At 42.2% G+C, this 12,107-nt stretch overlaps 1 protein-coding gene across 2 annotated transcripts in view; it reads left to right on the plus strand.

Moving 5' to 3' along the window:
- kndc1 (kinase non-catalytic C-lobe domain containing 1) overlaps window positions 1-12,107 on the plus strand; it is a 216,175-nt gene that overhangs the window by 187,859 nt on the left and 16,209 nt on the right. For both annotated transcript variants that reach the window (XM_072557681.1, XM_072557680.1), the window contains exons 28-29: window positions 1,994-2,116; window positions 3,998-4,057. In XM_072557681.1, coding sequence (XP_072413782.1) covers window positions 1,994-2,116; window positions 3,998-4,057 — 183 coding nt within the window. The remainder of the gene's footprint in view (window positions 1-1,993; window positions 2,117-3,997; window positions 4,058-12,107) is intronic.

Raw genomic sequence — 12,107 nt, forward strand, 5'->3', positions numbered from 1 at the left:
GATGCTGCCTTGCCTGCTGCGCTTTTCCAGCAACACATTTTCAGCTCTGATCTCCAGCATCTGCAGTCCTCACTTTCTCCTCATTCCAGTATACCAAATCGTTTCATTCTTGACCTCTTTTTCATCCTTGACCTCTTTTTCATCCTTTACATACTGTCACAGAGGTAGTGATCCTGAAATTGCGGAGGTGTTCTTTCAGTCTCCTATCATAACTTTAGCTGTTTACATTGTTATCATAACATTGACATTCAACAAAACACATGTAAATGTATTTTTAGATTAGATTACTTACAGTGTAGAAACAGGCCCTTCGGCCCAACAAGTCCACACCGACCCTCTGAAGAGCAACCCACCCAGACCCATTCCCCTACATTTACCCCTTCACCTAACACTACAGGCAATTTAGCATGGCCAATTCAACTAACCTGCACGTTTTTGGACTATGGGAGGAAATCAGAGCAAACCCATGCAGACACGGGGAGAATGTGCAAATTCCACACAGACAGTTGCGTGAGGCAGGAATTGAACCCGGGTCTCTAGCGCTGTGAGGCAGCAGTGCTAACCACTGTGCCACCGTGCCACGCACTCCTCCTAGTTTCTCTTGTCACATCATTTGGTAAAATTTTCTGATTGTGTACCAGTTTTGGCATGAATATGCTAAAAACAAATTATAGTAGATTTTACTAATGTCCTTTAAGGAAGGAAACTGCTGTCTTTACCTGGTCTGGCCAGGTGACTCCAGACCCAGAGCGACATGGCTGATTTTTAACAGTCTTCTGACCAATTAGGGATAGACAATCAATGATGACCCAGCCAGAGGTGCCAATATCCTATGAACTAATTTTTTAAAAATCTCCTCAAAGGAATATTTATATATATATAATATATATATATATTATGCCTGCTTAGTTTCATATAACTCTATTGAGATCTCCTACTTTTAGGTATCTAATCATTTGTAGACTCTTTTTCTGTCACATATTCATAACGGCTACCTTCTTTAAACTAATACAAGCATCTGATTTCACCAGAAATATGCTCTCAGTTTTCCATTACATTCATGCCAAGTGCCTTGAGAATTTGGTTTGAAAGTTAGTCTTCTTGAAATTTGTGTGGAGACACTGTACAGAAAGTAATCAGGAAAAACAATAGAATGGTGTCCTTTATTGTGAAGGGAATTAGAAACAGCATTATGCTTCAGTTAAATCGGGGCACTGCTGGGACTGCAGCAGGAGTATTATTCATCTTATTACAGGAAGGGTAGAAATGAGTTGGAAATCGTTCAGAAAGGTTTACTTAGGTTGTCTTAGGAGGAGAGGTGGGACAGGCTCGGTTATCTGTCGAGATTTAGAAGAGTAAGTGGCGACTTAATTGAAACATGCAAATTTGAAGGGCCTTGTCAGGGTACTTATGGAGAGGATGTTTCTTCAAAAGGGAACAACCAGAACTAGGGGTCGCTCTCTAAAAAATAACTGGTTTCCTATTTAAAACAGATAAAAGACAAAAAAGAGTGTTATCACTGAAGGTTTAGAACTCTTTTCCTGAAAAGATGGTAGAAGCAACACCTATGAATACTTTTCATGCAGAAGTAGATATGTAATTGATAAGCAAGGAGTTGAAATGTTCTTTGGGTAAGCAGGAATCTAGATTGAAAGTTGCAATCTAGAAAGAGCAGCTGTGATCTTCTTATGGTGGAGTGGTGGAGCAAACTGAAGAGGCCAAAAAGTCTGCTCCTTTTTTTATCATTTGTATAAATAGATAATGCTTATATTGATTCGTTGGATACTTGAGAAGTCTAAAAATATCTTTATTATTATGCTTCATGATTGATAGATTATGTATTGCCTCCTACCAGCAATAACATATTCTTTGAAATCAAAGATATTACATTTATCAAAAAAACTGTGAATTGATGTGGAAAATGTTCATGCTGGGTGTTCTTTATTCAAAGGAATCATCCTTGAAATGAATTTATGGTTGTTATCCTTTTCAGGCACAAAGTGCACTACTATCAAAGTTTCTTTCAATTGCGAAGTTTTGTTATGAATTGAGAAATTTTGCCACAGCCATGCAAATTCTTAATAGCTTGGAAAGCCTGATAGTGCGGCAATTACCTGTAAGTAATTACTGAGATTGAGAAAGCAACTCGTTCAGCTTCGTCTGATCAGTCTTATTATTTGTTTATGTTTAACTGAAACATCCTTCGGTATTCTACATTTCCTGCTGGATTTAGTTATATCCCTCACAACTTCCACCACAGCCAGATCACTACAGATCCCTTTTAATCAGAGGAACACCAATCACAATCATTACTGATAAATGACTCATTTTATTTGGAGTGCAAAAGCAGATCTAGTCTTATTTCAGTCTGATTTATGATCCATACTCTCTTAATGTATACTTCTAATCATAACATGTCAGCATCACCACTTTTGTGTGTTAATGTTAATTGGCATTCTCCTACCACTTAATCTGGAATAATTTAGACAGTATAAACAAAATACTTTGATATTTTATATTGTTGAGGCCAGGACTGATGATTTCAAAGAAAAATCAGCTTGGATCTTATTTTAAATTGCTTTCCCCTGACCTACTAGTCATTGCACCTGTTAGGTTAGCACATGATGTTGTTCAGCTGTAATATTCCCAATATGAAAAAAACCTGCTCCTTTAGTTAGAATTCACACTCAACCCATTGACCTGAAGCAGTAAAATTAAAACCCCCATGCTGCTCACCATAATATAAATCAACAATTCTGGCGAGGTAGCATTGAAAAAATGGTTACATTTTACATTGCGTACTTAAATGTATCTGATACAAGGTGAGTGTATCTAATTGAAATTTAGTCATTGATTTTTTTTCCTTTGAACTGCATTCAAAAGTGAACCTTCAGTTGAAGATCAGCAGGTAAAAGTGAATGTCTCTGAGAAATGGATCACAAACTTTGAACAAGGTTAAAAAAAAACAAAATTGTTTTTCTTCTTCTGGGCATATATATGTAAAAGACAACCAGAGAAAGTAGATGATTCAGCATCCAGTTTCACACTTAAAAGGGAACTGGATTGATAGCTGTTGACAAACAAAGCTGGAATATCTGGAGTTATAACAGGTATATTGATTTTTTTACTTCCCCATGGATGAGGGCAGTCACTGATCCGTGCTGTATAGGGTAGATATATGTGACCAAGACATTTTTCACTCTGGACTTGCTTATTTTTGAATTTTAATTATGCATGGTTTCATTATTTCAGTTTCCAATTGCACTTCTCTTATTTCCCATGTCATTTATCCCCACCACCCATGCCAAAAGGCCATGACAGAATGACAATCCAAGTGACAGACTGCCTGTGAGCACCATACGTCCAGCTCTGTGACTGGGAGAATGACCTATAACCAAATCAGAGTGAGCTGCTGTTAATTATCTTCCAAAGTATGGCCTTGAATTACAAGTAGCCCAAAGTTGCCAGTTCTGTAATAATCTGCCAGTTTAGATTTTAGATTTAAACTTTATTGTTACATATGCTCAAGTACAAAAGTACAGGAGTACAGTGAAAAGTGTTAAATGTCCCCAAACACAGCGCCATCCTAGGTATAAATAGCTAGGTACAGAAACAAAGACAAAGTTGTAAGAAATAAGGAACAAAGTTCAAAGTTAAACATTACGGTCACTCTTAGTATAGCATAAAAACTAAAGAAAAAGTTGAAAGTTTAACTTTACAATCCTTGTTTTCATTAAGTTGAAAAATATTGAAATAAGACTAAAAATTCAACGATTGCAGCCTTTCTTTAGTACTTAGGACCTATGGTTGGACTGTATGTGTGCCTCTTCATTATTTCCTGTACATTGCTAGTCACAACAAATGAATGACATTTTTGAGACTTGTCAGAAAATTGGGAAAATAAACATAAATCTTTCATCCTTCACTAACAAAAGCATTCTGCTGGTTGTGTAGGAATGTTATTGCAGTATTTTGAAATGTGCTTTCTTATTTTCAGTCATGGAAAAGCTTGTCCTCAAAGGCATTAGAAATCATGGAGGAATTGACTGCTGTACAGGTATTATACTCAAAAAATAGTTGGATGTCAAAGTTACTTTATCAGCATGACTTATGTGTTTACAAGTAATATTATTGAAGAGAGGTGTGTGAGTGAAAATGAACTGCCCTGAAAAGTTCTTTAGCTCATTTGAGTAATTATCCCGTATTTCCCAAAGCAGCTTTCTGCTTGCACAAGGAGCTAAGTACAATCGGCTAAACATCTTTTGTTTAAATTACCAAAATGTGTGCCTAAAACTTATGACCTGCATTTGGGACAAATATTAATTTCAACCTTTATCAAGATTTAAGGTCATTTCAGAGATATGTCAAGTGGGAGAAATAAAAGGCATATATTAAGTGCAATGTAAACTAATTTTGAATTGCAACACCCTACCTTCAGTTCAACAGATGACTAGCTAAATTGTGTGAAGTTAGTGTAAAGAATTTTATCCAATTTACAACATTAGCACACTTCTTCATGCTAGCAGGTTGTAAGTGGGCTCAAGCTGTGCATATTACAGAGAAACCTCAATTATCCAAAGGCCATGGGCGGGCAGTATTTCGTTTGGTTAATCAAATTCTGGATAATTGAATGCTAGATAACATAGTTTAGCCGAGCATTTGCTGGATAAGCCAATATTCGGATAATCGAATGCTGGATAATCGAATGAAGGATAATCGAGGTTCCTCTGTACATGCCAATGAAATAAATAGATACAAAACACTTAAAGCGAACTTTAATGAGGAGATAGCATCCAACAACATCATGCATGGAGTGCATGCCTCTCAGATTGCTCCCAACACACTCCTGTTCCATACAATTACACAGTTCACTCTTGCACCTGATGAATTTCCAGACCTCAGGAATCCAATTCTATGAGATAAAATTAGTATCTAAAGTCTTGTCACATTGTCAACTTACGAGACCCTCAGAAACATCTGTAGTCAACCTTAATGGCCAGTTACAACCAGTTAATGTCCCATCAATTTCATCAGCTCCAGGTAGTGCAAACAAGAGGCAGTTAAATGTAAGACCACAGGCTAAGACATTCAAAGGTGCATGAAAGTATCTCTAGATAGGCTTGCTTGGGTAGGTAGGGAGGTCTCTTCCTTCTTCCCCCAAAGAGGATATTTTGCTTTGTACAAGTGGCCTGGCAGGGGGTCTGTCAAGACTAGCATTGATCAGAGGGATGGCCCAGAATTTTCCTCCCACCAAGTTGACAATTACATTTCTCCTGTGGATTTCATTTGAAAATGCCTGAGGGTTCAATCTCCAAAGCATGATGGAATTTTTACTGTTCAGAGGAAGGTTGAGGAGGTGAGCACTGTAACAAAGGGTTGTTGTATCAGGGCTGATATGCTGGTGATCCATGGTGCCAGCACAAACATAGTGAAAATGATTGTCTTTATTTTGGTATAAACCCAGCTGGTGTTACCACTAGACAGATGAGTGTACTGCAAAGGATGGAGTTTCATGGATACCAGCAGTGTGAATTTGTTCTAAGTTTACTTTTTTTTAATGTTAATTTCCTTTTTAGTTAAAAGCCCAAATAAAAGCAAAATGCTATGGATGATGGAAATGTAAAACAGAAAATACTGGAGAAAATTAGGATTGGCAGCAACTGTGAAGAGGGGATTATCGTTTTGAATCCATTGTGACATGTTCAAACTGAAATGGGTTGGAAATTATTTTAATTCTTTTAACAGGCAGAGAAGCAGCAGAGATAAATACAATGTGGAGGGCCAGGGCAAAACTCAAAGGGGAAGTTAATTATGGTGAAAGAGAAGATAATATAAAATGATCGTAAATTAAGGTGTTCTCTACTGAGAGCAAAGTAAGCAAGACCCAAAAAAACAGGGCTGTTGGGAGGTAGTGGGGTGGGGCGTAGGAATGTAAGAAAAATGGAGAACAGATGTCACGCCATCAAGCATTGAAGTTGTGGAATTTGATATTGAGTCCTAGAGGTTGTAAAGTGCCAATGCAGAAAGTGAGGTCTTGTTTCTTGAATTGTACTTTGTTCATTGCAGCAGGCTCAGGGCAGGAGAGTAAAGTGGTTTATTGAAATGACAAATAACTGGATGGTTGGAGAATTCTGCAAAGCGGTAGTGGGGGTGGGGTGTGATTCCTTGGGCAAGGAAAAGGATGTTATGTCATGCCTTCCAGTGGAAGATTGTACATCAGAAAGAAGTGATGTAGGTGGAGAATCTGGGAGAATGGAATGGAATCCTTGGAGGGAAGAAAGGTGAGAGAAATAATCAAGGGAACTGGGAATCAGACTTGTAATGAATATTGGTGAACAGCCCACACTCAAAAATGGAAACCATTAAGTCAGGATAGGAACCAGCCAGCTGGATCAGGTGAACATGAGAGAAGGTTGGAAATTTGAAGCAAAACTGTTTAATTTTTTTCATTTCTGAATGACAGCAATAAGCAGTGCTGATGATGACATTTTGCAGAAAACGTTGTGTGTGGTCCCGAGTTTGGCTAGAACAAGAATGTTCATGTGAAGTGCTGCATTTTGGTAAGGCAAATCAAGGCAGGTCTGATGCATTTAATGGTAGGGCCTTAGGGAGTGTTGCTGATTAAGCTGTACTTTCATAGTTCCTTCAAGGTGGGTCCCAGCTAGATAGGATAGTGAAGAAGGTGTTTGGTATGCTAAACTTTATTAGTCAGTGCATTGAGTATAGGATTGGGAGTGTTATGTTGTGACTGTACAGATGTTAAAGATTTACAAATGTTGTTGCTGGGGTTGGAGGATTTGGCCTATAAGGAGGGGTTGAATAGGCTGGGGCTATTTTCCCTGAAACATTGGAGGCTGAGGGATAACCTTATAGAGATTCATAAAATCATAAAAGGGTGTGGATAGGGTGAATAGCCAAGGTCTTTTTTCCCAGGTTGGGGCAGTCCAAAATTAGAGGGTATGGGTTTATGGTGAGAGGGGAAGTTATCAAAGAGACCTAAGGGGCAACATTTTCTTGGATGGTAGTGCGTATATGGAATGAGCTGCCATAGGAAGTGGTGGAGGCTGGTACAATTACAACATTTGAAAGGCGTCTGGTTGGATGTATGAATAAGAAGGGATTAGAGGGATATGGACTAAATGATAGCAAATGGGACTCAATTAATTTAGGATACCTGGTTGGCATGGATGAGTTAGAATCATAGAATCCTAGAATCCGTAGTGTGGAAACCGGCCATTTGGCCCAACAAGCCCACACCAACCTTCCGAAGAGTAACCCACCCAGATCCATTCCCCTATTACTCTACATTTGCCCCTGACAAATGCACCTAACCTACACATCCCTGAACAGTATGAACAATTTAGCATGGCCACTTCACAAGATCAATCAAAGAATGGATCATGGAATTGGAAGCTGGTCACAGTAATGAAAACAGAAATTGCTGAAAAAACTCAACAGGTCTGGCAGTATCTGTGAAGAGAAAGCAGAATTAAAGTTTTGGGTCCAGTGACCCTTCTTGAGAACTAGGCTTGGTAATATTGATTCACCATCCTGATTTGGAACTGTGATCATCATTGTTGCTGGAGCTAAAATACTGCAACTCCTTCCCTAACAGCACTGCAGATTTATCCACATAGACTGCTGGGCTCCAGAAAGCAGATAGCCACCTTTGAGGGTAATTAGTGCAGGGCAAAAAGATAGCCAGTGTTACCCACATCCCATAAACAACTTTTTTCCTAAAATTAAATGCAGTCTGTGACCTTTTTATCAATGTTATAAAAACTAATGTCCTTTATGGAAGGAAATCTCTATCCTTAATTGATCTGGTCTATGTGCCATTCAGATCCACAAAAATGTGGTTGACTCTTAACTACTCTCAAATGTGCCAGCAAGCCACTCAATTCCATGGCAATTAGGGATGGGCAATAAATCCTAGCCTCATCACTAATGCTCCCATCTCACAGAAATAAAACAAAAGAATTCTTTTATTCCTTCAGAATATTTCTGTGCACAAAATATCCCAACCTCGCTTACGCACATAACAATGGTGGCTGCAGTTCTAAAATTGGTTAAGTGCTTTTGGTTGTCCTGAGGGTGTGATAATGAAGTATGCAGATCTTTTTTTGTGTCTCTCTGCTCCCCTCCAAATCAAACCATTTGTCTTAATGGGGTCTGTTTCTGAGCAATATGCAAAGTTAAACCAATTTTGTTATGGCAGCTTGCTGCTAACTGTGTAGTTCCCTGAAAACTAAAAAACTTTGCTAGGAACCAGCCACATTAAAAAAAAAATGAATTTTCATAATATTGGAAAGTTAGCAATTTCTGTTAGATATTTAAAGTATAAATAGTCCTGTCTGTGCAATGACCCTTTGGCCTGAATACCGAGGCATTCGTGCAGATAAGGTGCTGGGGTCTTGCCAGTAGGAAGCTACAACTTCAACAACTCCAAGACAGAAGACATCTTCTGGATAGGGGCCATGGTACAGCACAGTACAGGTGGGTCTGTTTCCATGCTGTTCAACTCTGACTCATCCCAGAATAAAATGGGCTTGATAGATCATATATCATTGTAATATAACATTGTAGTCTTTTACTGAAACATAAGCAAGCCAGGCTGCAAATTTGGTTTTAACAATAAACAGAAATTTAGCACACATAAGAAAGTAATAACAAACCAAGGTATCTAAATTTAAGACAGTTTAAAAGGTTTCAAAACACATGGCAAAACAAAATCCTATCTATGTACTAACACCACAACCGTACAACTGATCAACATCTATAAATTTGGCCTAATTGCTTCTTCTCAGTTCTGGTCCCAGAAAGGCCTCTTCTTTGTTTATTTACATAACTGAGAGCCTAGACTTTCTCATCCCTGAACAATCTACAGAGTTCTAACCAAACACCTCTGGTCTGGACATTTACACTTAATTACACTCTTCTACTGCGATAACTTAATCCCTCAATTGCTCTTATCAATTTCCTTTATGTTTAGGAGAGACTCCACATCCATCTACCTCTTGCTTTTAATTAATTCATAGTAAGGGGATGTTGCTGGCTGGACCAGCATCTTATTGCCCATCCCAAGTGGTCATTGTGATGTTGGCGTTGAGCTGCCTTATTGAAAGATTGCAGTCCATTTGGTGTAGGTACATGCACAAAGCAATTAGGGAGGGAGTTCCAGGATTTTGGCCTAGTACCACTGAAGGAATGGGGATAGATTTCCAAGTCAGAATGGTGAGTGGCTGGGAGGGGAATTTGCATGTGGTGATGCTCAGGTTCCGGTCTCCTTCAAACTGCCAAAAAAATACTTTCCAATTTCTGGGTTTTCCCAAGCTGAAAGCACTCCTCAGTGATTCTGAACCCAGATACAAGCTGATGTCTTTCAATGTTACCAAGCATCCATGAATACTCCAGGTGGCACATACTGGTTGAAAATCATGGTTCACAACAATGTTCATTTTTAAACCCCTTCACAAAAAATAGACCAACATCCATCTGTCACGGGTTTAAAGTCCAAATTCTTAAGAAATGATTTGGAATCACCCCACGCCCAACTCCGTCCCCACACCCAACTCCACCCCCATGCCTAACTCCACCCACATGCCTAACCCCGTCCCCACTCCCAGCTCCAGCCCCACACCAGGTCCTAGCTCCCAGCCCTGCCATATTTTCACCATCCCTCCAGACCTCCCCCTCTCTGATGATAAAAGATCAGTTCTCAGCAGAGGCCTCACCTTCATCCCCCTCCACTCCCGGATTAATGAGTTCAACACGCGGCGAGACATCGAACAATTCTTCTGCCGCCTTCGCCTCTGCACCTACTTCTTCAACCAGGATTCTCACCCACCCTCTGATGACCCTTCTCCCACCTCCAACACATCCCATCCACCTGGACACCCCATGCTGGCCTCTTACCCGCCCTTGATCTCTTCATAGCCAATTGCCACCGCGACATTGACTGCCTCAACCTGTCCACCCCTCTTACCCACTCCAACCTCTCACCCTCACAACGTGCAGCCCTCCACTCCCTCCGCTCCAACCCCAACCTCACTATCAAACTAGCACACAAGGGAGGCGTGGTGATAGTTTGACGTACCTATTTTTACATTGTTGAGGCTAAACACCAGCTCGCGGACACCTCCTCCTACTGCCCCCTTGTCTCCCAGTTTGATGATGAGGTTGGGTTTGGACTGGGGGGAGTGGAGGGCTGCACGTTGTGAGGGTGAGAGGTTGGAGGCGCAGTGGTAATTTGGCGCACCGATCTTTACACCGCTGAAGCTAGACGCCAACTCGCGGACACCTCCTCCTACTGCCCCCTTGACCATGACCCCACCTCCCACCACCAAACCATCATCTCCCAGACCATCCATAACCTCATCACCTCAGGGGATCTCCCATCCACCGCCTCCAACCTCATAGTCCCACAACCCCGCACCACCCGTTTCTACCTCCTGCCCAAAATCCACAAACTTGACTGCCCTGGCCGACCCATTTTCTCAGCCTGCTCCTGCCCCACCGACCTCATTTCTGCATACCTCGATACTGTCGTCTCCCCCTTAGTCCAAGAACTCCCCACCTACGTTCAGGACAACACCCACGCCATCCACCTCCTCCATGATTTTCGCTTCTCCGGCCCCCAACACCTTATTTTCACCATGGACATCCAGTCTCTATACACCTCCATCCCCCATCACGAAGGCCTCAAAGCCCTCCACTTCTTCCTTTCCCGCCGACCCAACCAGTACCCTTCCACTGACACCCTCCTTCGACTGACTGAACTGGTCCTCATTCTGAACAACTTCTCTTTCCAATCCTCCCACTTCTTCCAAACCAAAGTAGCCATGGGCACCCGCATGGGCCCCAGCGATGCCTGCCTCGACGTCGAATATATTGAACAGTCCATCTTCCGCAGCTACACAGGCACCACACCCCACCTTTTCCTCCGCTACATCGATTACTGTATCGGTGCTACCTTGTGCTCCCATGAGGAGGTTGAACAGTTCATCCACTTTACTAACACCCTCCACCCCCACCTCAAATTTACCTGGACCGTCTCAGACTCCTCTCTCCCCTTCCTAGACTTCTCCATTTCTATCTCGGGCGACTAACTCAACATGGACATTGACTATAAACCGACTGACTCCCACAACTACCTAGATTACACCTCCTCCCACCCTGTCCCCTGTAAAAACGCCATCCCATATTCCCAATTCCTTCACCTCCACCGCATCTGCTCCCAGGAGGACCAATTCCAATACTGAACAACCCAGATGGCCTCCTTCTTCAAAGACCGCAATTTCCCTCAGATGTAGTTGACAATGCTCTCCACCGCATCTCCTCCACTTTCTGCTCCTCTGCCCTTGAATCCCGCCCCTCCAATCACCGCCAGGGCAGAACCCCACTGGTCTTCACCTACCACCCCACCAACCTCCAGATACATCATATCATCCATCGTCATTTCCGCCACCTCCAAACAGACCCTACCACCAAGGATATATTTCCCTCCCCTCCCCTATCAGCATTCCGGAAAGACCACTCCCTCCACGACTCCCTCATCAGGTCCACACCACCCACCAACCCAACCCCCACTCCCGGCATCTTCCCCTACAACCGCAAGAAATGTAAAACTTGTGCCCACACTTCCCCCCTTACTTCCCTCCAAGGCGCCAAGGGATCCTTCCATATCCGTCACAAATTCACCTGGGCCTCCACACTCATCATTTACTGCATCCACTGCACACGATGTGGCCTCCTGTACATTGGGGAGACAGGCTGCCTACTTGTGGAACGTTTCAGAGAACACCTCTGGGACACCTGCACCAACCAACCCAACTGCCCTGTGGCGGAACACTTTAACTCCCCCTCCCACTCTGCCAAGGACATGCAGGTCCTTGGCCTCCTCCATCGCCAGACCATGGCAACACGACGCCTGGAGGGAGAGCGCCTCATCTTCCGCCTAGGAACCCTCCAACCACAGGGGATGAATGCAGATTTCTCCAACTTCCTCATTTCCCCTCCCCCCACCTTATCTCAGTCCCAACCCTCGGACTCAGCACCGCCTTCTTGACCTGCAATCTTCTTCCCGACCTCTCCGCCCCCACCCCCTC

This window comes from Chiloscyllium punctatum, chromosome 38 (genome assembly GCF_047496795.1).
Source record: "Chiloscyllium punctatum isolate Juve2018m chromosome 38, sChiPun1.3, whole genome shotgun sequence".
Taxonomy (NCBI): domain Eukaryota; kingdom Metazoa; phylum Chordata; class Chondrichthyes; order Orectolobiformes; family Hemiscylliidae; genus Chiloscyllium; species Chiloscyllium punctatum.